Source organism: Eleginops maclovinus, chromosome 8 (assembly GCF_036324505.1).
Source record: "Eleginops maclovinus isolate JMC-PN-2008 ecotype Puerto Natales chromosome 8, JC_Emac_rtc_rv5, whole genome shotgun sequence".
NCBI classification, from domain to species: domain Eukaryota; kingdom Metazoa; phylum Chordata; class Actinopteri; order Perciformes; family Eleginopidae; genus Eleginops; species Eleginops maclovinus.
Genome location: NC_086356.1, coordinates 4,932,141 through 4,958,659, shown reverse-complemented (window position 1 = coordinate 4,958,659; position 26,519 = coordinate 4,932,141). Strand labels below are relative to the sequence as shown.

Below are 26,519 nucleotides of genomic sequence, written 5' to 3'. Positions count from 1 at the left end.
GCTAAGCTAACGGTTTATGCTAAATTAAGCTAATGGATGGTTAAGAGGACAGACATGAGAGTGGGAAAAACTTACTGAATGATAAAAGTATTCTACAAGAACTGCGTCACCAAAGCAGTTCTAGAAATTAATTTGACTATGTTTGTATATTTTTAAGCCGTTTTTTTTTAATGGAACAAAGGTAGCCTATTGCTAAATGCATCCCATCTGAGCCCACGCAGAGGGCCTACAGACACTATTTAAATGGCTGTGATTAGAGGGGTTCACATATTAAGATAGGGAAACTAATGAGAGATTGTAAATGCGGTTACAAATCTGACTAAAAATAGAAATAAAAAACGATAATTTCCTATAGCATTAATTGTCTGATCAACAATCGATCAAGTAAAAGTGTCAAGTGTCAAATAATCAGATTTAAGGAAATGGTTAATTAAATTACTAAAATTATGTATCCCTATTTTAATAATATCACTTTTTTTTTCATCTTAGTGACCCATACCTGTGCTTTTGTGCGTTGTTGGGCTTTATTTCACAGGGTTGACAACCAAAGACAATCATCCAATACTCTAATGTCATGACAAAGCTCTCTTTCTCTGTTTTCCATTGAGCTCGAAACCAACAGAACAGTTTAGAAGGACAGACTCTTCTATGAGCAAACATCTGAAAGTGTCCCGTCCCCAAACCAAACTCAACCTCTACTGGACATAATGAAAAAACACCATGGCACCACATAGGTACAAATGGAGGGGGAAACATTAAGCGGCAGAAAGAAAGCCAAACTCAGAATTGTAGTGCAAAACATTGAAGACGATCTTTATTGTTCACAGTTAAACACAAGCCACTGCTTTAAGAACTTCCTTTTTTGCCATTTTATCCCAGATATCTCCAGCTCTGGTCAGAGTCCTGGTTTTTCTTCAGTTTGTGCTGATTGTACCTTCTGTCTTGGTTTGCGGTAGTTACTACTGTTGGCATTTAAAGTGGATTGTTGAACATGCTTTAGATAGCGAGGCAAAAGGAAGTGACAGCAGGAGTTCCAGGTGGACAACAGGATTTAGATGACTTTCAATGCCAGAGTTTACTTCTAATAATCAGAAGGAAACGAGGAAACTCCCTGTTTATCAGACCTGCAGAAGGACACAGGATTGGACAACATGTACTTGGTTTGTTTCCCACGCTGTACTAGCTGAATGTACACTCAACATGAGAAACAAACACAATTTAGAAATCATCTTTCAACAGAAAAAGATGACTTTTTTTAATAGCTTATGGCTTGTGTTACTTGCCAGGTCTGTTTAAATTTAGGATATGTACGTCATGGGAGCCCTTCATGGCTGAATAAATAAAACATAAAAGGTACAATGGAATACATAAAAATGCAAACAGTTTTATCAGGTTTCATTTTCATACACTTTCCTCATTGCATTTCTGCTGAAATGCGAGAACCAACACGACCTACATGCTCGCCCATTCGCAAATAACACACATTCTCTCTCTGACTTAATTTGGACAAAAACTCAATTGAACTTTGTATGGAAATGTCAGTTTTTCAATTGGTTTCACTTCAAAGTTTCTCGATAATAAACTTATCACCGCTTTGATGGAACCCTCGACTTGCGTTCTGATATCTAACATATATTTCAGTCCATGGTCAACGCCAAAGCACGCCTAACAGATGATCGTGACAGATGTAACATTACTCGCTCCTTGTTTGGATTTTAAAGGGTCATTACACCCAAACTATAAAAAGGAATTCTCCATGAACTCTAGTAGTATATTGTTTTATCCTGTCCAAATGTTGAGATATCTGTCTCTTAGATTCCTGTTTTCATAGGCAACACAATGGTGGTGAAATAAGCAATATTTGGCATGCCCTGATATCTTATAAATATCACAGCCAGTCTGTCCTGAAATAGTGTCCATGTTAACCCACAAACCTCAATATGATTCTTTTTTAAAGTGACTATTTCTTTACTAGAAAGTAGTTCGAGTACAAATTCAAAATGGTTTGTGGACTGTCACTGGTTCAGAAGACAAGTTGCTGCTAACATTGTGTTGGCTGTGAAGGCATTATAAAGCGACTCGAGCAAAGTGGGGTTTTTGTATTTTGCATGAACTTTTCATTTCACTTTCAGACTCACAGTGTCATCTTGCTAGCATTAGCATCTTTGCATCAAATCCAAATTCCTACGACTAGCATCTCCACCGGTAACAACACACCTTGTCAACATTTTTTCAGGGGAATGACAGTATAAAAAAAGAAGCAAAAAAAAAAAAGGTAGGAAAACATTATGGGAAATCCTGTTGTCCACTCAGAGGATTTGAACAAATAACACTGAATTCCAAAGAGTCACTGACATGTTAACTCTTCAGCTGATTTGTAGCTCTTTCTCCATCGTTTAAAACTTGTAGTCTCTCGGCCGCCGCCCTGCATCCCGTGTCTCTAGCTGTGCTCGTGGTGTGTTTCGTTGTAGTCCATGATCTTTAGCTGCTGCTGCCGGGGGCGCCCTGACCCTGCCTGACCTCGCCCTCCGCCTGAGCCTGACGCTGCCTTCCTGCGGGGGCTTTCCTGGCTGGAGGCCCGCTGCTTGGGCTCAGAGGGCGGCTCCTTGATGGGCACAGTGAGAGGGGTGGTGTGGGCCGGGGTTGGAGTTGGAATGGGGGAAGGTGCGGGACCGATGGGGGCGTCGAAACCTGGGCACGGCGGCTCCACGCACAGATCCGTCTTCAGGCCGTGGGCGAGACCGGAGAGACGCGTCGACGGTTCTTCCTCGTCACACTGACTCTCGCTCTTGTTGCGGAACAGCTCGCGGGCCCTCATCCCCAGGAAGCTCTTGGCGCTGGGGTAGGAGCCCACGGTGACCGGTGCTTCGCAGGGAGGCAGGGGAGTGAGCGGGTTGCTGTAGGGACAGGTCATGGAGGGCTCCACCAGCAGGGGCGGGGCCGGGTCCTGGCTGCCGTTGATGGAGTTGGCCGTCGTCTTGGAAGAGTTGCTCGGTTTTGGATGGCGCGGCAATAAAGTGCTGCCATTTCCCTGGGGGGAGTCGTGGGGCGGTCTACCGTCCAACTCCTCGATGGTGTGAGGTTTGCTTTGTCCACCTGGCACCGTGACACTGTGGAGGAGAAAATATTAACACTGGTCCGCTTAAACTGCCACAATGCACAACGATTGGGGACCATTATAAACCATAGCTCAAGTGGATTACATTGTGTGGTCGTATTAGCACTGAAATTGCAATACAACACAACAGCAACACTAAAGAAATGAGCTGAGCCTGACCTGGAGTCAGCACAAGTGTGTGGGTCAGCTCTGCCCCCTGGTGGTGAACTGCAGACAGTGCTGGCAGGAGCCTCCATCTCCACCCTGCTGTAGAGCTGTAGGAGTTCAGTCTGCAGCATCTGAGTGATCCTCCTCTGGGCCTTATACCTGCTGTCTGAGGCCTGCAGCTCCGCTCTGCAAACAGAGAACGTAAGATGAAGAGGGCAAAGAGGATACGAGAAGCTTTTCTGAGGGCTTGGAGGTTCACACTCACTTTGCTTGACATTTCACATCCTCCAGGAACTTCTTCTGCTCGGCGATGAGGTGTTCCTTCTTGGAGAGGTGCGTCTCCAGCTCGGCGACTCTCTGCTGCGCCGCCTCCAGTTTCTGACCCTGAACCAGCAGGCTCTGCTTCAGGGTCTCAACCTCATTTCCGTAAGACACCTTCAGCATCTGGGCCTCCTGTGTGGTGGTGGTGGGTCATTGTCCACACAGGCACAAAGTGAAGAAAATTAGGAAACTCTTTAATCCTCACGCTTTGTCATTTCTACCTCCAGACTTTCCTAAACAGCTATTCATGCAATCTTTCTCTGACCCAGTTTTTCAGACCTGATAAAACAAAGTGCTAGTGACTATTAGGTACATCTATGTTATCTTAAAGTTCTAAATCCCTGAACTTAAGTGTAAAATTCAGTTAGTATTCAGAGTATTTCCCTTTTTCTACTTTATATTCCCATCAATCTCATTGGGAAAAAATGTACTTTTAACTCCATCACATCTTTCTGACACAATCTGAAAAACTGGGCTTTTTCCCCGAGAAACTCATTAAAAGTTGACATTTTTTAGAGATGCGTTGTTCTCATGGAATCAAACAAAGCTTCAAACATATGATAACCTGATACGATATCATTATTTAATGGAGGTTAAACTACTTAACTGTTTATAGGACTTTTAAAATGAGCAAAACCTAAAACAATAACAGCAGCAACTAATAATAATATGCAACACTTTTCCTTGTAAAGTAGTATTTTCCCAGGATGGTAAGAGTTAAGGAACTGAATACTTTCCAACAATACCAGTAAGTAAGTGTTCCTTTTTTGTCTCTGTAGTACTTTGCATCTGTCCCACACACAAAGACACGCCCTCTCTCCAATGTACCTTGGTATTATCGGCGCCTGCGTGCTGCAGGTCCTGCATGGACAGCTTGTGCGCCTCCCCGAGGAGCAGCAGCTGCTTGTTCAGGAAGCTCATCTGCTGCTGGGTGCTCTCGCTGTTGCTCAGCTGAAGGACACGCGAGACAAACAATGACGATGGAGGGCAAAACAGCAATTATACTACAAATCACACCTGTCCCGGAATATCTGGGAAAGCATCAACACTGAGTCTGGCAGATTGAGTCATTAATGATCTCTCCAAATGAGCTGTGCATATCCCAGCATACACATCTGTGGAGGAAATGTCACTTTATGTCTCTCTGTTCCTATGAAAATCCCCTGAAGAAATTCCTCCCCAGGCCTTGATATGATAGAATACCAAACCATACAGGCTATTTCTTCTGTCTGAGTATCAGAAATAGGACCTTTAGTCCGCTAAAATCCTGCTTCCTGGGTCAGAGGATGTAAACAGACCTCACACAAACCCCAGGAGGCAGAAAAACACCCAGACCCCCTGTGTCGCTGACCCAAAAATAGAGAGGGTGGGACACCATCTCCAAGGCAACGGAGCCCTGGGACAGTGTGCAGACTACAGAGAGGTGGTAGGATGAGGGTGGGGGGGCATGTGCTGCTGTAACCCTCCTATAGTCTGACCCAAGTGTCTGATCACTATCCGGCCCAAGTCCTTTTTTTAAGTAAGGCGGGAGGAAAATCTGACAAAACATTACTTATGACTCTTAGGCAGGTTGTTGTAAATAATGGTACTTTTTTTTCTTCCTTCAAATAATTACATGTCTATTATCTTTAAACTATATTCTATTAATTGACGTTCAAAATTCCCTTTATCCGTTTTCTTTCCTTTAATTGAAGTATCTTTTCTTTCTTGCTTTTATTCCTCTTTTGTTTTGTAGATTTTTTATGTATTAGAGTTTTGATTACATTAATTTGTATTATTATTGCTTGTGTAAGACCTGTAACCATACACTTTTTTATAATGCAAAAGAAGATGAATGCTCTATTTAAATTGCTCACTAGAGGAGCCTGAATGGCAGCGACTAAACACTACTTCTGATTTAACTTAGAGAAGAAAAATGCTTTGATAGTGATCATGTTTATCTCCTTATGTGAAATGGAAAACCTGTCCAGACATGAAAGATAAAACATGTAGAAGACACTCTGCTTTTGGAAGGAATCCATACAGCACAGAAAAAATCGGACACAAGTTGAACTGAAGGCTTCACGTTTGTATATAGCTCAGAAAAGTTTGGCTTTTTGGAATTTATTTGCAGGATTTTTGCATTTTTCTTGCATATATCTTCATGGTTGATTGCACCTATTGTATGTCTGTTGGATGAAAGGATCAGCTCAATGAGACGTGACATAGTGTATAAAAGGCTGACGTTTTCCGTGGCACCTTGTTGAATCTGGTTTGCTTTCATTCATCCATACAGACAGAAATAAAAACCCTTCAGGTTACAGGTTCAGTACTGAATAAACCGCCTGAAACTGAGGAATTAACTATTATAAATCACACCATGACTCGGGTGTTTTTTTTTACCTTGATAGTCATCTGGTTGAGGAGGTGACCAGTATGGCAGACTTTGTTGTTGGCCCTCTGAAGCTCCGCCTCCAGCTCATCCATCCTTTTCTGATACTCCTGCAACTTGCTCTGAAGACACGACACAGCAGCAGATTAAAGAGATGTATCTGATAAATGCAACCACTGTGGACGCGTGTGTGTACTGTCTGATTATAAGTGTATAGAGATGTGTACCTGAAGCTCCTGGTTCTTGGTGTAGTAGTCGTCCCGCCCCTGCTGCAGCTGTCTGATCTGACTGTGCAGTCGGGTCACCACCGTCTCCCGGTCGTCCCACAGCTGCCTGTAGCGCTGCTGCTCCACCTGCAGACTCTCCCTCAGAGACACGATGTCAACACTCTGCAGGTTCAGCTGGTCCTTCTGCTCACACACACACAAAATGCACACAATAAGCACAAAGTGTAGAGCAGTTAGATAAAATACATCTGTTAAGGCACTTTGCAGCAGTTTGTGCAGCCCAGACGGTCTTTTTTGCTGCGCTCAGACTGCAGGAAAGAGTGTCCTAGAATGTTAGGTTTATCCTGTGCGACTCAAGATCTGGGGGTTTTTTTTACCGGGTGAACAAAAAACTAAATCACATGATCTCTGGGAAACAGATACAGGTTGGAATTGGTGAGACTTTTACGTCACTCTAGATGGAAAACTCATCACACAGCTCCGTCCAGAAGTAGAAGCCACTGCTCCTAAAAGGCCATACCAGAAATGTAGCTCTTTTTCTTCTATAGAAATCCACCGTAAAAGCTTACGTAGGTGGCCTCCATGTTACATTTCCTATGACAGCATGCGGAGTATGATCTAATTGTTGTTTTTGCATTTGGGTCAATTCAGCACCTGACATTGCCCACATGTAAAAACATTATGTGAACAGCCAAACAAAAATCAAATCTGATCTACGCAAATTTTTCCTAATAGAGCACAAAGCTTTGCAGTGTGAACGTACACTTAGTGAGGACAGTTTTTCCCCAATAAAACTCAATTACCATGCACAATTTTCAGCTGATTACGGCATGAATGTGTCAGTGTTTCTCCACTTTGTTTACATTTCATCCCAGAAGACAAACATCCTTCTTTGAAAGCGCCACTTGTTGTCGGGGTCACCTAAGCAACTTCAGTCCCAGCTGCGTCCTACAGGTGATTCTTGACTAATTTGACAGCTGGAGTTTTTAATCGTCTCTGAAGATATCTTTGAAGTAAGAGAGAAAACGTGCAAACTTGCCATGGCGTTGTTCTGCTCCTCCAGCGCGGTGGCGTTGATGATACGTCGGAGGAGGCGGCGGTTGCGGACGGCGTGCTGCTCCCTCTTGTAGCGCTCGTACAGCAGCTGGTTGTGCAGCAGGAGCAGCTGGCTGCGCAGCGTGTGAAGCTCGTCCAGCGGGGCCGAACCTGGGGAGCCCGCGGTAATAATAATGTAAATAACAAGGTCACAATCATGACACGCATAAGAGTTTAAATGTACTAAGGTGTATTATATTTTACATTTCAAGCAATACCAGGTTTTCCGGAGTAGTATTGTAATTAATACTTTACTACCACTGTGGTTCCGCCGGGATAAACTGTTGCAAATCAATTTGTACAATATGCAAATATTTACCAAACTCATGTTAATATAAATATTTGTATTCTATTCTAATTATCTTATTGTTGCACATTTGTATTCCTTATTTATGTGAATATATATCGTTATTTTCTAATATACAGTACATTTCTTTTTGCCCTTAAATGTACTATAAATAAAGTATTCCGATTTCGTTATCATCCAGGGTGAGACACCAGAATATTACAGATCATTTAATGACAAAAGGAGCAAAATACCATATAAATACTACGGATCTTATATTTAGGGATACTTTCATTTAAAAATGTGCGAAAAAGGGTGAGTTTTTGCACAAAAAGTTACAGAAAACTCAGAGTCCAAGGCTTTGAACCCTCTCTGTTACTGACTACAATCTGACTGTAGCAGCATAAGAAATATCTCCAAAAAATAACTACCATAAATTTGCTTAGACCATCTGGTGTAACAGCCCTAATCTTGTTTATCTACTCTTTGATTTAACAGTTTGTTACTTCAATCTAATTTTCCAATTGTATTTGGTACAGTATTTACAAAAGCCTTTTGTGGTATTTGCAAAGCACAATTTAGAAAATAAATACACACCCCGACCAAAATGCTGCAATCTAATTAGGTGCAAACAAGTGAGCTGCATTGTGCAAAAAACCCTGGATTTTTTTCGGTTTCAAGAAACGATATAATAAGATTCCCAAATTTGCACTTAAACTAATCACTTGTACCTTGGCTCATGGTGAGAACTTCCCGCAGGCAAACAGGATGAAAACAACTTTAAATAGGTGACTGTTTTACAGATCCATATCAAGTGATTGTATCAGCTTGTCTTTGGATTTGAACCTCTGACCTGATGGTTAGAACTTTACCTGGCTGACCTTAAAGGGATAATTAAATGTATGTTTGAAGTGAGGTTGTATTAGGTAAATATCAAAGATAATTGTATTACTTTAGGCTTGTGTGCAGGTAAATGGTCTGCAAGGGCGAAAATCCCTGTGTTCGCTGCAGAGAGGCATAATTGCCAAAGAGTTTGGTGGGTTTGAAGAGCGTGTTTATAACTGTTTTAGTTGTGTGAACAGAAAGGGCTGTCTGAGGGTAAAGTAAAAAATACATTTAGCTGCTGCCGCCATCCGAAGCAGAACAATGCTTAGCTTCCTTTCTCCTGTGTTTCTCCAAACAAGTGGCATGCCGACACCCCTCTACTTTAGGTAAACAGACTGACTTTGGATTAGTTTACACAGCTCAACTTCAAATCATGTACACTGTCCCTTTAAGGCTGAGGTTTACCCAGTTGATCACACTGTAAGATATTAAAAATGTGAAAAATGCTGTACACTTCCAAGACAGAGCTTCACTTGTCAACGTGTACAAAGGGGAAGAGGGCAGAGAAGAGGGGTCACATCGGTTTGCAGAGTTAGAGGGAGAAATGACTCCCATCAGTCAAACCCGGGGAGATGATTACGTTCCAGAGTTGTAATTACAAGTTGGCGGAGAGTTTTCATAAAAACAACAGAGCTTTTCTGTTTTGTTGTCAGCTGGAGAAGATTAGATTCTGGCTCCGGTTGACTGAATGCACACAGGGGAGGTAAATAAACGAGGGGTAAATCTCTAATAAGTGGCAAACTTTTCGAATTTCCGAGTTGATCGGGTTTCTGCGTGACTGTGGGAACTGTGAGCGTCTCGACACAACCCTCTGCTGAACACATTCCCTGTCTGTCTGTCTGGGAAGCGTTTGTTCACGTCTCGGACCTTGTGACGAATCACTAGTCATGCCTGAGTAACGCTGCTTCTGCAGTCCTCATAATAGAGTCTTTTATCAGTGTACGGCAGTGCTGCGCTGCCAGTGTTTTACCTCCAAAGTGCGTCCAGTCAGCTGACTTACTTGGCAAAGGTAATCTGGAAAAAAAGGAGAGAAAGAAAAACATTTTAGATGGATGATCTCCCTGGGATGTTTCTCTCCTAACTGCTCTGGATAAGACCGTAAACAGAACCACTTCCAGTAGCCATTTAAATGTGTGTATAAATAAGTGTTTGCGGAAGAGTTTGTGGTTTTTGGACTGGAAAAAAATATTGCTGTGTCCAAATTCAGCCGTGTTTTATTGACGTTGGTTGTAATACAAAACACAATACATCTCAAACCAGGTTTTCCGGATTTACCACAAGTACTGTGCCATATTAAAAAAGAAACACAGGTTTTGCCAGTTCAAACAGAGCAGATGCCAGACTTTTGTCCTGCTCCAATAGAAAAAGGGAAGGGCCCAAGCAACAGGCAACAGCATTTCCTATGTTATACGGTTGAATTTGATATCACAAAAGGACAATAAATGTTAGTCAATAAAAAGCTATCCATACTATATATATATATTGTCATTTACATCAACTTTACATGTAGTGAAAGCACCCTGTGTCTTTTTTAATATCTGTTTGTATGTTTACTTAGTAGTCAAATGTTTATAGTCCTTTCCGAATGAATTAACTTAATATTTTAACTTAAGTGTATTTTGTTATTGTTTATTTTTGACCGTAATTTTACCGTAAATATTATATGGTAGAAATTGTACTGCTAATGTTATAATTGGTAGGCCTATCAAGTATTTTGATATAAAAACCCCACATGTTTTAATTAAACCAGGTTTCCTGTTTAAGAAATGTACATGCCTGGCTTTTTTTTTTACAAACAAAACTGCTGAAAAATGTGTTCAAACTTCAGCGAGGTGTGAACATTTTAAACCTCCTGTCTTGATAGACATACAGATATTAAGGGGGCGTGGCCTAACTGTACCAATATGGCCACCGTGTTGACATGTAATGCAATGAAGAGCAGAAGCCAGTGTTTGGCTCTGATGAAGACAGGAGTGCTGGACTAGGGAAATGAGTGAAGCCAGATTGTTCTGTGTCCAGCGTTGACACTGCTGACGCGGTCGTATTATTGGCTCTGACCGGTTTGCTTTGTGTGTGTGTGTGTGTGTGCGTGTGTGTGGGGAAAGAAAAAAGGGGGCGGCGGACACTGAACAATGTCGTACTTGTTCTCAACTGGCTGTTTTCCTTTCAGCCGCAGTAACAGACTGGAAACGACCCAGACAGGCTGAGCACAGGAGAGAGTTTTGATGTAATCCACTAAAGCGCTGTGTGTGTGATGGGCGATCTTCTGAGAGAATTTGTAGTCAGGAGCTCTGCCGTGATGTGTGGCAGTTACAGCAGTGAGTCGAACAGTGCACACTTGACCAATCTTGTAGAACTGTATGCCATGTGAACAATTATGGGGAAATCGTCTCAATATGTTGTGTACGTGAACGGGATTACAGGAATATTGGTGTGTGGTTAAAATAAGGCTGAAAAGGAGTTAGGGTTAGGTGGAAAACCTCTTCAGACGAAACATATTTCTAAATAACATAAAAAAGTTCATTAAACCTTGATTAGATTCAAACAAATCGAAGTTAGCCTCTCACCTCTTGAGAACTTTATCGTGGGTGTCGCTCCCCTGCTGAACAAGGCGATCCAGCACCTCCAGGGGCGAAGCGGTCGCTACCCCTTCCTCCTCCCCGTCCTCCAGGCCTTCCTCCTGCTGCAACAGCCTCTCCAGCGCCGCCTTGTGCACCGCCTCCGACGTCTTCTGGCCCACAAAGAGCGACGCTGCTCGGGGCAGAGCCAGGTCGAAGAACGACTCGTAGGGCACCATGGCCGGGGTCTTGCTGCACGGGCTCGGGGAGAACATCCCGAACTTGCCAACCTCGTCGTCCGGGGCCGAGGGGCTCCTGTGCAGGTGGTGGTCTATGGGGGTGAAGCATGACTGGAAGGACCAGGACTGCTCGAGACCGGGGGCTGACCCCCTGCTGTCTCCCGCTCCCCTTCCTTCTCTTTCGCTCCCGACGCCGCTGCTGCTCGCAGTGGTCTCCGCTTTGTCTGGCGTCGATTCAACATGGTAGGTGACAGGGTCTCCAGACTGGGCGTTGGAGAGGGTCTTGTCTTGTGCCTGACAGCCGGTCAGAGTCTCAGTGGTGTGGTAGAAGGGCGAGTCGAAGCCCCTTAGGCCCGACAACTCCTGCTTCTCCTCGGTGATCTTCAGCAGCTCCTCGGTGATGGCAGCTACATCAGAAACAACATAAGGAGGATTTTGGAGGATTTAAACCTGCATGTATGTTCAGAACTCCAATATCTGAGCTTAAATATTTCTGCCGACACTTTGAGTGCCAAGTACCTGCTATCCTAAACAGAAAGGAAGAAGATTTCTGGGCTTCTGTTCCCCCCCCCAAAGAGAGTGGAAATGTTTAAATCTAAAGCAGCGAGCTTTGGCAGCAGATCTTGTACCATTTGGCAGGTGCTTTGATCCAAAGTGGTTCACAGAACTGTAGGTGCATTTATTTTTAGTACGGGTGGCTCAAGTGGGATTCAAACCAATAACTGTGCAGAGCTAGCTAAACACACACAGGATTATAAATTGTATACGATAAGTATCTTGGATATTTTAGTCAAAGTGCATGAGCTCAGGTTCATTTAGATGAAGTGAACTGTAAAAGAAGGATCACATCATAGTGACAATATCTTAAAGTTGCATTTGGTGACAATTGTGTTGTTATTATACACATTAGTAATTGTCTAGGCTGCATTTATGTTCTTTATAAATACATATTGTTTTAATTGCTGGAACTGGATAAGCAGACTTGAGTCAGGAAACCCTGTGGTTTGGCTGGTCAAACACGTTTTGTGCACCTCCATCTTACCGAAGACAAATCAAAAACAGTTCATTTCTTTTCTCTGTGAGCCCAATGTCAGGCTTCATTTGGTTTTGGTGGATAACCTTTCTTAGTGAAGATACCCACAATGTCTCCTGGGGCTTTTCCATGCTGAGTCGAACACTGATTGTATTTTGTAGTATTTGGATACTCACCCTCTTCCCTCTCCTTCTCTGTTCTCAGCTGAAGCTCCAGCTCCTGTTTCTTCATGAAGACCGACAGCTCCGTCAGAGTCATGGAGACGTTCTCAGCAGCTCCTGCATCTGATGAGGAAGTGTGGATAATGACACCTCCAAAGCATCAACACAACATGAAACCAACTGATGTTTTTTTTGTTTTTAGGACAGACAATTAGATTTTGGTAACAATTTTGACAACATAGTGACAGCTCTGGGCTCTGGTTTCAGACAGAGGGTGAAAGAGGTGCTGCAGCACAGGCAGTATGAGAAAAATGAAGACCCTTTTGAACATTTAAGCATTGAATCAAGTCACAGTAGAAGCATAGAAGTGAAAAAGTATGCCCCATTGAGTCAAATGTGACAAGAGGCAAAAAAAAAACCACCCTCAACTGCTTGGGTTTCAGAGGGTTAATGAGCCAAATTATATAAAATGTTGGCAACAAAACGAGAGCTTAAGCTGAGTTTCAATTATAATCCTGCTAATTAAGTCCGGGTTGGATCCTGTTGTATTGCAGCAGGTCTGTCTGTCTGTATGTTGAACATTTGAGAGGATCAGAGAGGACTCTGGAGTTCAGATCACATGGCACACCAGAAACGTGCTTTTTGAGGCAGACAGGGCTGTAAAAGCGCATGAAAACTATCTCTATTATGGCACCTTTTAACTGCGGGTTAATTGCTTGCTCATGATGTTCTGTTTCTCATAGAGGTCTTTTCAGGCTAGACATATTTTGGCTCCGGTCTAATTATTCGCGCCACTGACTGCCCCCGGGTTCTTTCCAGATAGACAATTAACCATGCTAGTTGCTAGAAGTCATTTCAGATACAATAGAAAAAATGAAGGACCCTCACTTTGGAATTACTGAGCATGAGCCGCGTCGTGACTAACCTCTGTTTGCGGGAACTTCTGCGCTCTTCTCCGTCTCTCTCACTGGCTCCTGTCTCACCAGCACAGGCTTACTGCTTTCTCCTTGTCGACGGTCCTGGAGAGATACGCAGTTTATAGTTTTAATAATGAGTTTAGGATAATTATATTCTCAGTGCTTTGATTTTGCTCTTCTACTTTTGAGAATATTCCAATGATGTAATGTTGGATGAAAGACATGCAGAGGTGATTAGAGACTCTATGATAATGTACACACTAGAATAAAGAACATTTATGAGATAAAAAGCCAAAAAAAGACTCAAACAAGAGAAAATTAAAATGCGCCTTCAATGATTTTAACTATTTTTGTTGTTGCTTTACAAAATTTCTATCAAGGAAATTTGCTTCACATTTTTAAAATCCTATTTGCTTGGATCTTCCTCGTTAAGCAGCATAAGAGGAACAGGATCTGGATTAAATAAACTGCGAAGAAATTCAGCAAAACAGCCGCCTGGAAACTAACATTTATCCCAAAGTCATTGACCTTTTGTAATTCTGTTGCGCCGAATATAATTGGAAAAATTAAAGTAAATGGGGAGTGGTGTAACAATGTTAGAATGGAAGGGGGGGGGAGAATACCTTTCTAGGCGGACTGGACTGGACTGTGTTGGCTGGTAAAGAGATTATGGGGAAGTCATCTGATAGGGTGGGAGGCGGGGAGGAGGTGGCTGGAGTGCTGGAGGCTGGCGTTCCTTTCCCTCCTGCTCGGAAAACAATCAACAGGAAAGAAAATTCCAGTGTTACTTATTCAGAACATAAAAAATCACTACAGTAAATCAACAGCTGTTTGAGTGTAGGGGTGTGTACCTGATGTGCAGTGGAAGCGGCTGGGAAGGTGTGAGGCACTGTGGGAGAGCTCTAGGTTGGGCGACATGCCCCTGGAGGAAGGGGGCGTGGCCATGCCGCACAACGAGGAGGGGCTCCACAGAGGGTCCTTCCCCCCGCAGGAAGAGTTGAGTTCACAGGTGGAGTTCTGCACGGAAAGAGACCCAACAGTACAATTATTACACATCTGACAGCAAGAATGGCTCAGAATAGGTCTCAAAAATCAGCAGAAATGTATTTAAAAGCATATCTCTGATGCACATGGAAGGACTACATAACACCATGCACTAAACCCATAGATGAAGTTAAACTGATTGTGTGTTTTGAGAAGTGTGCACATAGAAACTGTCTAATTTCCTTCATTGGTGTTTTCCCAATTATTCCTCAGTATGTCTGTAGCGTCTATTTGACTCAAATCCTCAGAGAGAAATATAAAATAACACCCCTCCCTTGTGTGGAGGACCCAATAATAGAAAGTAAGGGACTTGATCTCTATGGCAACCAGCCCTAGGGAGTGTCTACATACTGTAGAGAAGGCAGGATGAGGACTGGTGCACATGTTTGATTCCTGAAGATTGATCTGCCTTTGCTGACTCAAAAACTATCCTCCTGTCAGCGCTTTTTTAGAACCACATTGTTGCTGTGATTGAGAGTAATGTGTGGTTTTCAGAGGACTGCCCTGACATATGGAGTGCAAACATGGCCGCATTCACAAGAGTAAGCGGCAAACAGAAGCTTAACGGCATGGTGCTCTGTTACTACCCTCCGAACCATGATTGTGACAGCCATTGACCGCACTGCGGATGATCTTACCTGCCGTCTGGAGGTCTGTGGGCTGCGGGAGGAGGACTGTGTCCCTGAGAAGGGGGGCAAGGACAGGGGCGGGGGGAGCGGCTGCCGTGGAGTGGAGAACGGGGTCGAAGAAGAGCTTCCTGTTGTCGAGAACACAAAATAGTCTGATCAATCTTTGAATGGATGCACCTACCGACCTGCAGTGGTGCCTGTCCGTTAAACGAGTTCAAAATCAATTGAAGAAGTCACATTCGGGTTCAGAGTCAGAGAAAAGGATACAGAATATTTCTTGTATGAAATTAAAGTGGAATCGAAACATTATTTTTGACAAAGCAACGAAACAAATGATGCATATTAGAGTAGCACTAAACATGGGCACAACTAGAACTCACTGTTGATAAAACTGAAGGATGATTCCTTTGATTTATTTTGCACTGAAACCATGAGTGGTTTACATATGGAGTATTTTGTCTGACTTTAGGGCTCAACAGTTTGGAAAAATACCAAATTGCGATTTATTTTAAGTGATATTTCTATCTAATTATCCGCATTGCATCACTTTAATGATGACTTCTTTTTTCCAATACTGGATTTGTAAATGTTTTATTATATTGTGTAATTATTTGCTGGGTCATTCAGAAACAGGCTTGCCTAAGAGATAAGATAGGACTTCATTTATCCAGAAGGAAATTGTTGTGCCAGAGTTACAAAGATACAATAAACAAAGCAGCATAAGAAGTAACAACTATATCCTTATATTACCCATAACATGTAACACACATACGGGGCTCACAAGATTTTAAACACTGTTGTTCTTGTTAACTATCCAATATAGATGGTAGAATAATTAGGCACTTTTAACGCTGAATCTAAAATTAACTCTTGCCTGAGACAAAAATATTAATAATTCCAGTATCATTGAGGAGCTATCAAGTGTGTATGACGCGTTTGCTGACCGTAGCTGCTGTGGAGGTCAGTGTAGGGGCTGGAAGTGCAGTCTTGTGGTCGCAGGTGGATTTGGGGGTAGAAGTTCTCAGGCATGGTGGCGTATCCCTCCTCACAGGAGGCCTCCTTCGGGTCTAGAGACACTTTGGCACATTCGATGACGATATCGTGGATTTCATACTTTTTCCACCTAAAGGAAAGCATAGCACAAGAGTCAGAATGCTGAAGCAGACTTGGAAGAGAAGATTCATCAGAGAAGTTTCCAGGCAGAGAAGGAAAGAGTTACCTGGTGGGGTCCAGCTCGTGGTCCTTGGTTCCCGTCACCAGTTCTGGGTGAATACGGACGTGCTCTAGCATCGGCTGAAGGGGCAGGTCAAAATCTTTGTTAGTAATCGGCTGCAAAGACTCTAATGAAGTGCACACAGCAGCAGGGATAACATCCTCACCTTCACTACTTCTTCAAAGGTTTCCATGTTCTCCTTCATGCTGTAATGGGAGCGCAGGTAGGACACGAAGTTGCACGGATACATGCCGTAGAGACGGTGGAAGAGGGAGTAGACGCTGGCGTGCAGGTGGATCAGATACACCTCAGATACGTGCCCTGAACACGTGAAGAGAGTCACAAAGAAATTCAGGTAAAGTATCAAGTAACAATAGCTACAGTCGAACTCATTGTGATTCTTGATGCTATATGTTTTGTGGGAAATGAAGGGAAGCTCCTACCTGGATTCTTAAGGTTCCAAGACGCCAGGCGACCGAAGATGTCGAAGTACTCCCACAGGTGTTGTTTCCCAGCTTGAGGGATCATGGGGAGCAGAGTGATCAGCACCAGAACTCCAGTTATCAGCACCACCACGTCTATGTCCGTCTGCAGGAAAACCAGACACAAGTATTCAAGTTAGTTATAAAGTCAGACATTGAAAGCTTGAAAAAAAGGAACCTTTAATTGTTGATCTGACAAGAGGGTCTCTTAGTTTGATGTTTCTGAATATGTTATTATAATGAGGATGGTTTTAAAGCTTAAGGAGTTTGACAGCAGTATTTGAGCTATGCCAGTGAGGACAATGGCATTGATAAGTAATTTATCGTCAATACTTAGCTTGTAGTTTCAAGAAATGGCCAGATAACTTTAAAATGTTTAGCTGGTAGGGGGTTGAGGAGGCAGGTGGTTGGTTAGGAAGACAACACCAGCTTACACCATGCTTTCAAGAGAGTCTAACTAGCATTCAATATGTGAATACTATTTTACGAGAGAAACTGGGAGTCATTTTGCTTCTAATTCAGCTATTTTCTGCAGTTTCTGGGGCAGGTTTGGCTGAAGTGTTATGGAAAAATCATAATAGGATTAATATTACCTATACAATTGCTGTTTGGCACAGCATGCTTGTAATTTAATACAGCCTCTCTCTCTTACTGTCTTAGTTTGGCAGAAAGACGTGCAAATGAGTCCATGAGACTAGAAAGGTCCATGTTTAGGTCGCCAGAACAACTTCAAACAGTACCGTGGAGTTAGAGTTAGCAGGACAATGCAGAAGAAGCCACATCTCCTTTGGTTACCTTCAGGCATTTGAGCAGCGAGAGCAGCAGAGGGTATCGAGCGATCTTGTGGATCCAGGACGGCTGCTTGCGGATGACATGGCCGAGCAGGGTGAGGGTGGGGAGCCGGCAGGCCTGTTTGGTCATACACTCATTCATCTTGTCCAGAAGGTGCTGTGAGGGAGGGAGGATAGCTTTGTATTTAATACATCAGGTGGTTGGAATTTTTCTTGTCAATGACTTATAAGCAACTTTCGATTAGAGAACTTAATTTAGTTTTCCATTTCTACAGATATTTGTATTCAGAAATCAGTTGTTTGATTGCTCTCATGGAAGTTCAGACTCCAGGATGGCAATATTGTTTTGACTAAATGCAAATAAAAGTGACTGTAGAAATAATGAAAATCGCCTCTAGGCCACAACAGATGCACATCTTTGTTAGCCATGGCAATAAGCAAATACTAAGAACAACAACAACAACAACACAAAGACAATTGATACCATTTGGAAGAGCTAAGGGCATCACCACCAAGACAATAAATGTGTTCTGTTGTTTTCATTGTTAATTTAAACTTGTTCTCATATTTTTTGAAAGAACTAAAGAAAGATTTCATTTTTAAACCTCCTTTATTTTGTGTCAACATTACCGCATCTGAAGAACGTCAGTGTGGAAATTGTGTTGCTATTTTTTTACACTGTTCTGCATAATAGTGTAGACTTTAAAATATGTATAAAATATCTTTGATCGTGACTGTGTGTATGGTTTAATGTCCATCTTATTCCTTTATTTTACATGATGGCTAGACCTCTCCTGATCATCAGTTTGTCTGTGTATGTAAATTTGATGTTGAGATTTGATTGTTGGTCCTGTCTCTCTAAACTAAAGCAATTCTAAAGGACACAGGGAGCTAAAAGGAGAAATACAGGTCAATGAGATCCTCTAATCCCGGCGTTCCTATTGGAAAAATTGATTCCACCACCAAATTGTGAATTTTTACATCCCGGTTTGAAGGCGTTAAGCGTGCATTTCTCACCTTATCGTGGGGCTCTCTGACTGACGAGAGGATATGCATGGCCTGGGCAGAATTTGTTTCCAAAAAGTAATCAACCAGTCCGTTTAGCAGCATGGAACCTCGCTCTGTAAGGACAACAGGAAGTAGCAGTTAATTAAGTTCCAGAAAAGAAGAGAAAGGAGTCTGGAGACACAAAGATAAATGTTTTTCCTACCGGTGCTGAGATGCTCGTTGATGAGGCCTCGGATCTCTTCTAGCTGCTGGAGGTCGGAGGTCTCGAGGAGCGGGAGGAGGTCCCCCACGTTGGGCTGCTCCCTGGCCATGGTGGTGGCAGTGCTGGGGGGAGGCAGCGTCTCTCTTACGGTGTCCGTCCCTGCCTGCCTGGAGGACTCCTGGGGCCACCCACCAATACAGTCTCCAGGCACCTCTGCATCACACCGAGACAAATGCATAAACATTTCCCAGAATTAGTTAAGAGCTCTGATCTTGGATTAGCAGTCACATGACAATACCAGCTCAGAACTGGGGAGCAGGGTTTGTGCTCAGGGCATAAAGGAAAAAATTGAAATGTTGTCCTTAATGAAGGGGCTTTTATCAAATGTATTCAGACATAAAGAAGAAAGGCTCTGGATGAGATAACTACATTTATCAGTGATATGATGGACTGCAGATGATATCATCCTTTCAGACAGACTGGCTTCAGTTCCCATGAGGTCAGACCATTAGAGACGTTGATATCTTCGACCACATCTTCCTCTTTTTCAGCCCTTTATAGTTGTAATACACATAAACAGAATAGCTTTGCTATGAGGACTCACACATTGTTACTGAATTCTGCTGTATAATAAACAGAGGGTATTTCAACATGATCATTATTCTATGGCTTCAAAAACCCTTCGCCCCCAAATGCTTCACTAGAGAAGCTCAGTTGCCAACAGAAAACCCAGTGGATGTGCTGGGCAGCTCTCAGGTGTGAATGTGCGAGAACTGTGAGTGTAACCCGGGCGTGAAGAAAAAGAGCACTGCTCTGAAACGTCCCTGGATAAATAAAGGTTAAACCTAATTTGCTGCTGCGGCTGAAGAAGAGGCTATAATGTTGCACACCAGACACTGAAAACAAGTCGAGTGTTGGCCATAAATAAAAAAGGCAGTGGCGAATGATGAGCACTAAGGGTTAACGTTGGACGTTCATACACCAGGAAGACATAATCAGGACTCCAAATGAATGTTGCTCAGTGTCAGCTGGAAACGAGCAACCGTTTGTTAGCACTTTAGCCCGGTTAACTTTCTAAGGTGATAATATGTCAGTGTTGTTCACACCGCTTGTTGCCATCAAGAAATTAGTCCTGCCAATGGATTCACACTATTACACAGATCTACAGGTCGTGCTAACGCGGATATGCAGCTATGTGCTTTTTGCAGTTGACAGTTGGACTTGTCAAGACAAAAAAGGAAACAGGTGTCATTAAAGTATTAACGAAGGCCGCGTTGTATTTAGAGGGCCACAGCCTGTCATGGTCATTCATTTAACTAATTCCACCTGTGATTTTCTAACGATGAGATGTTAATATGTGTTCAATGAGAGAAGGGGTAATTAAATTGAGAACATAAATATTAGCATTGATTAGGGCTGCACAAAGAATTGACGTTTTATCGCAAGTCAAAGTTATTTGTTGAAATCTAAATGTGTGTTAAAATAAAAATGAATGAAGTACGGTGGAGCTGCAGTGATATCCCAGCTAACAAATGTGATAGGCTAAGGGGCGGGACATCTCTAAGCGGTTAACCAAAGCTGGCCAGCTAACCAATCAGAGCAGACCGGGCTCTGGTTTGAGACAGAGGGTGAAAAGCACAGTTCAGGCATAAAATACAAATATGAACTTTAAATGAGTATAATGTGACCTCTTTAAGGAGCAAAGAGAAATGTCCAAGATGTAATTAAGATCTAATAAAATACAATGACTTGCATCTTCTTTGACCCCATCAATTTGAATCCTCTCTTTTTCTTACCACTTTATTTCAAGACCTAGCCTAAATTAAACATCTAATTATACCCAAAAAGTAATTGACTTGCCTAATGTGTTTACCATTTCGGATTATTAGTCTATGATACATTTAGGCTGAACGCTGAGTCAGCCATTCCCAGAAAAGGAGGCCAGTGGAGCCTTGCAGATCTCCATGTGAAAAAAAACAGGCATATATAATCCTGATAGGCAGGTCATTATCGCCAGGGTGCACCAGCAGCTTATTCCCTAAACCCGAGTAATGAATCAGCAGCAGACATCTCATCGGCTCTTAAGATCGCCCTCAACGTGCGAGAGGATGAATCTGACAAACTGTCCCATTAACGCGGAGTATTCAATCTTTTCAACACAGTCACATGCTACCAGGAGAACAGCGAGAACTAATTTGGAGCGTGGGACGGGAAGAAATGAATCAATATCCAGCGCATTTGATCTTATTTCCACTGAGGTCATATGTTGGATAACAACACTGCCCTCTGGGGAGAAACATGACAATACAAATGTCCTCGGGCCTCTCCAGCTCTTCTCAACATGCTCCTGGTCGTGGATTCACAGAAGACGTCATGGAGCGATTGTCTCCCTGTTATTAATTAACTGCTCAGGCACGGGGTTGGGAGTCTGTAGGCGGAAAGTGGATTTGAACACGGATGGGGGTGTTTTTCACCCTGAGAGGGAGCGTCTTGCGGAGGACAGGTCCGTCTGTGGCACAAACACGAATCGCACCGAGTGTGAACTCAGCTTGGGAGCGTCAGAAGGACACAAAGGAGCTTTATGCGGCCCCAGCACTTCCATTTACACACTGGAAATTGCATTGGGCTGTGTGCAAGCTGTTTACCACAAGCCTCTTTTTCTCCTGTTCTGAGTGAATGCTTTAAAGCAATTTCATAAAAGACACAAACAGCCAGCTCAGTCCATTTTTTTCAAGAGCCCTTTTCAGTTAGCAAACGGCAGATTCCTTTTATCTACTTGCTGCATGAGATGAAAGGGGAATTTCAAGATGGTTGCTGGACTAGACAGGGTTTAGAGCACATCTTACAATAATTGTCGTTACAGATTAATTAATGGGTAATTGCTATTAACAATGCACCAATCTATCAGCCAATGGTGGCAGGTTTTGAGGTGATTGGCCATGACTGGTGAGCAACCGATCAATCTTGATTATTTTGCCAGTCAAATTTACACACACGTGCTGCATGTTGGTTTTTATGCCACACACACTGAACAGTAGGGACAGTAATCTGACAGCCGCACACACACCAGTGTTATCACTGAGAACATTTTAGAGCGTTTGAAGAGAGGAACCAAGTGAAAATAAACCATGGAGGTCCAGTAACTCCTAGTAATTAAAAGTTGCTTAACTATAGTTCTAATTTGATTCATCAATTAACTAGTCTGTGAAATGACACAAAATGGGGCAAAGTGGACATCATCATCTTCCCAGAGACTACTGTAATGTCTAACCAACTGGATGTCCAAAGTCCAAAGATATTCAAAGTAGTAATTCCTTTTATCCGAGAAGGTATAATCAGACAATGTAACTTACATTGTTGCTAGAACCGTTTGCATTTACCCAATTCAAAGTTGGTGTCAGTTACTTTTCTGTCAGCTTATGAATTGATGAATCGAGGGTTTGCAAGTTACAGGATGCAGATAAAGACCATGGCCAACATTAAATTATGTTACATGGTAAATGGACTGTTTTTTTATATTGCCTCTTATTCGTCTATTCACACGTGCAAAATCCATGCACCACTGGTTGCAGAGTAACTCAACATGAGGACAGGGACAGCTGTGATCGAATTGCTAACCTTGATAGAAGGACAACCTGTACTACCTCCACAGCCACACATAAAACATCTAACAATTGAGAGGTATCGAATTATATATAAAGAAAACTTCAAACATAATTATATTTGAACAAGAGGATCAAACCATGCAATATCACGCCACTTTTTCATCCTATACCGTATATGATCCCTCTGAATATGCACTCAGTCGGCTAGCAACTACACAGTTGATTAGCTTGAATGCATAATCCTTGAGAATATAATGCAGACGTGTTTCTATCAAATATTTAGTCTACCATGATTAACATAAACATGGTGGCCGGAACAATAAAAAACCTGGTTAAAAACACAGTGCATTTCCACAGAATCCCAAACTGTAAGCTCCAAAATGACCATTCAGGTTTCTTGACACACTTTAACCATGACGAAGGTAGGATGTATTACTGGGCTGATGTATTAGACTAAGCACCTCATAAACTTAACAAGACGAACAAGACAACTTACAAAACAACATATCTCATTATTTGTGGGACATTATACGTAAAGTAATTATACTTTTTAAGAGGGATCTATGTTGTGCTGTCTGTTGCTGGGGGGTTCACTCAGCAGAATGTGTGGTTTGTTGTTGATTTATGTGTCTAACTCATTCCACGAGGGATCATGTAAATGTTACGACACAAGAATAAAACTATTCATTCGTTTATATCATAAAACATAAAACCTGCAGCATCGGCCAGACAATAATAAGCAAACTACCAACAACAGTAAGTGGGTGGGAATCATCTGAATCGCTCCTTGCTAAATAACAAAACAAACAGTGTTAGGTTTGCACTTCTTGGAAATCCCACAGACCCTCACTCTATACCAACCTTAATTTAGATCAGCAGATATCCATCTTATTTTAGATCACGTCTTGTTTTTGCAAAGGTTCTTGCAAGGCCGCTTTCGTGTATGGCCATTAAGCGCTGATGCACTGAGACACTTTGCATTATTTTGATTAAACTGTTAAAGAAACACGTCAGTATTTTAAAAGAGGAATTGGAAACAAGCATTTTTCTAATTTACATTAACAAAAAGATAGTATTGCAAGTGCTTTATAAAGGGCCACAGGGAATTTGAGGAGAGCCTCTGGTATTTCTCAGGGAATGTGCTTCCTGGGGGAAGTTTACTTCTTTAAAAAAACCAAAAAGGCTCACTCTGTTATTTTGACGCTCAGTAAAGTGACACTTCACTACTTTCAGGCCTACTTCAACAATTATACGTTTCAGCTAGATCTGTAATCCTTAAAATGCTCCTAAAATATCCCAATAATTCATTATTTTAAAGTTTTAAAGACCAAAAACTGTGGAACTCAATGCCTCCGAATAGGTCATTTTGACCTGGTCATCTGCACACTTACATGTAAATATATCTAATCACCCAAAGACAAATAGGTGGTGTGCATGTATGACGGTGACTAGATCAATTTATTTTTATTTTTTGTGAATCTGAACTGTCCTGTTTTTCACTCTCACTCTGTTGCTGCTTTAACTCCTGAATTTCTCTCCGGGGATAAACAAAGTTTACACTTGTCTTATCTCAATGTTGGAATCCAATCAAATTCATTTTCATTAATTTGGAGCAATGTTATTTAGTTTTTCATTATCTTGTGTCCCTGGTGAATATTTTCTCTATTGTATTGACTTTTATTTATACAAATTAACATATTTGTATTTTATTTTTATATTTATTTGTCTATATGAAGTACTTTGGTCTGCATATATAAAAGGTGTAATATAAATAAAACAATAAAGTTGAATACAGGTTTAATTTATTCCCTGATTTAAATCATGCCAGTCATAAGAACACTTTGAAACTGGCTTTGGGAAATCCGATATACAGAAGAAAGCTGAATAAATAAAGTATGAACATTTAAAATACATTTTAGGTTTCTGTTCGGACAAGAACTCATCACATCAGACGTTCTGAAATACTGGCGACAGCCTTCTACTCAGAAGTTAGTGTTTTCATAGCTTATACAAAGTTATGTCAAGCAGACATGAGACATGGTGACAGTGAGTTTAGTGTAATGTGACAGAGAGGTCAAGAAGGTCACACCATGAAACTAGTGGACCGTTTTGTCTCCATGGTGGCAGGAGAGCTTAATGACGACTGAATGAACACATGCTAACAACAGTACATTAATGATTAGCATGATAACGGGGTAAAAACTGGTGTATTAGAGTCTGATGCAACCGAAGTCAAAAAATGAGTAAAATGCAGAATGATGCAAAACAAATATTTTACTCAGATGCATAATGAGCAAACAATTACGCAAATAGGCCATAATTATAATATGTCGTACTGACATGCATAACGAAAGCGGGACAGAGCCAGGACAAGCCCGGACACAGCACGTCAGAGCCCGGCCAGGCTCAGGTCTGAGGACCGCTGCTGTGGAGGACTGACCACTGGCTGCTTGTCGTAAACAACTCGCAGAGAACAATGGGCAGGGTTGGGTTTACTTTACCCGATTATAAAAATATGCACATATTTTTTCCCCCTGCGAGCAGATAACCTATTCAAGCCCTGCAGAAAACGCAGATATAACCTCGATTAAACATCAAAAGCACCAACGTCTACTAAATCCATCACTGGGTCTCTCCAAAAACAAGTCAGCCCCAGCGCGAGAGCTAACGTTAGCTGGGAGCAGCGACCCACTCTCGGTCGGGGATTTATCTTGCCTGTCAGCCGTGTTTAGTGGTCCAAAAAGCAAGCCGAACACCCCGTGTACAGTAAAACAAATCATATGCGTTGATATTCACTGTCAGAAAAACACATAAGCCATAATTAATCGGACCTGTTTACCTGTTAGAGTAGCTGCACTCCACAGGGCGCCGCCATCTTGAACACCTCACAGCCCATCCCACCGCAGTCTGCCTCCGCTGTCGGGCTGCATGCAAACTAATCCCACAAGTTAGCGCCCCGCAAGTCGCAAGAGAGACTTTTACAACGAATTCAACCTTAACAATAGCTGGAAAAAATGTGTTGACTTACATTTAGTCAACAATCAATTGTATAACCATCTGTAAACCGACACATACGTCGCTCGGTTGCAGATCTAAGATTGTTGTTCCCATCTCACCCATTGGTGGAAGGATGAAATGAGTGTAATGCGGTTTCGCGTGACCCACATGTGAAGAGCGCACGCGCATATTAGATTCTTTTTTTTTTCACCAGGTAGTGGTGAGATCAGTATGGAAGCCCAATGACGCCAGAAAAAATAATTACAAATTAGATTAATTAGGAATTGCAAAATTGAAACCTATATTTGTATGCAGTATTTGGAATGAATTAAATATAATCAAACTAAAAGTGTTTGCAGTACCCTTATCTCCACTATACATGTATTTCTTATTTGTCATTTTCTGTGTCGTTAACTACTGAAACTACAAACCATTTTGGGCCATAAAACTAAGCAGTGACATTTTTTTTATTCTGACATTAATCATCTTTAAATGAACACATGGGATCCACTTGTCAAGAGTAAATGCAGATTTTAGTTTCTGTGGTTTTTTTTGTGCAAATAGTGGTGAGATAAGCATTGAAGCCAGTTAACGCCAGCAAAACCTATACAAAGTTAGGAATGGCAAAATGCATGTATGGAGTCTAGGGAGTATGACTTACATGTATTCAAAATATTACTTTACCTTGATTTTGTAGCAAATGATATATACTGTAAGTCATAAGTGGGCCTAACTCAAGTAGAGTAACATATGTCATATATTTTGTGTAGTTAACAAAAAAAGACAACCACTGTTTGTCCATAAAAGGTAGGAATTTTAATCTTGCAATTTCTTTTGCCATGACATTTGTTGAAAAGGAACAGTATATATAGTTGGAGCAGATATGATCAGATCTGACTTTTAAATCTAAATGCAGTTCAGAGTCAAAAGGGAAAGTAGAAATGCAAGTAACAGTAGATTAACATAGCCTACAAAGCCTTGACTGAATGTATTTCTGGCATGTACTGTAGACGATGAAGCAGGCAGGAGAGTGAATGTCCCTCTGATACATTTACAGTAAACATGGGGTTATTTGCAAAATGTGATGCAAACATCTTGAAAATGTGGTTATTAATGGGGAAGTTGTTAAACAGGAGCTATGCACTTTTTTATTACGTGTGTGTGTGTGTGTGTGTGTGTGTGTGTGTGTG

General features: G+C 41.9%; 1 protein-coding gene across 2 annotated transcripts; it reads right to left on the bottom strand.

Moving 5' to 3' along the window:
- Nucleotides 1-786: 786 nt before the first annotated feature.
- On the bottom strand, nucleotides 787-25,427 carry tsc1b (TSC complex subunit 1b). 2 transcript variants are annotated; one of them, XM_063889781.1, is made up of 22 exons: nucleotides 25,172-25,427; nucleotides 18,728-18,940; nucleotides 18,535-18,638; nucleotides 17,522-17,674; nucleotides 16,688-16,832; nucleotides 16,411-16,565; nucleotides 16,251-16,324; nucleotides 15,976-16,154; nucleotides 15,041-15,159; nucleotides 14,210-14,375; nucleotides 13,982-14,103; nucleotides 13,367-13,460; nucleotides 12,457-12,564; nucleotides 11,018-11,654; nucleotides 9,421-9,464; nucleotides 7,224-7,390; nucleotides 6,185-6,367; nucleotides 5,969-6,079; nucleotides 4,415-4,537; nucleotides 3,531-3,718; nucleotides 3,278-3,451; nucleotides 787-3,110 (listed from the first exon to the last, which is right to left on the bottom strand). In XM_063889781.1, the coding sequence occupies exons 2-22, from the start codon at nucleotides 18,834-18,836 to the stop codon at nucleotides 2,441-2,443; spliced, it is 3,825 nt and encodes a 1,274-aa protein (XP_063745851.1). In that variant the 5' UTR covers nucleotides 18,837-18,940; nucleotides 25,172-25,427; the 3' UTR covers nucleotides 787-2,440. The 2 variants fall into 2 exon arrangements, with proteins under 2 accessions (XP_063745851.1, XP_063745852.1); XM_063889782.1 differs by having other exon boundaries at nucleotides 9,451-9,464.
- Nucleotides 25,428-26,519: the final 1,092 nt, after the last annotated feature.

Excerpts from the sequence above, each read along its gene's own strand:
- tsc1b (XM_063889781.1), bottom strand. The coding sequence starts at position 18,836 with ATGGCCAGGGAGCAGCCCAACGTGGGGGACCTCCTCCCGCTCCTCGAG. Across the intron at positions 16,325-16,410 it reads CCTTTGAAGAAGTAGTGAAG|CCGATGCTAGAGCACGTCCG; the intron begins GTGAGGATGTTA and ends CTGCCCCTTCAG. Across the intron at positions 13,461-13,981 it reads AGTCCAGTCCGCCTAGAAAG|GACCGTCGACAAGGAGAAAG; the intron begins GTATTCTCCCCC and ends GTATCTCTCCAG.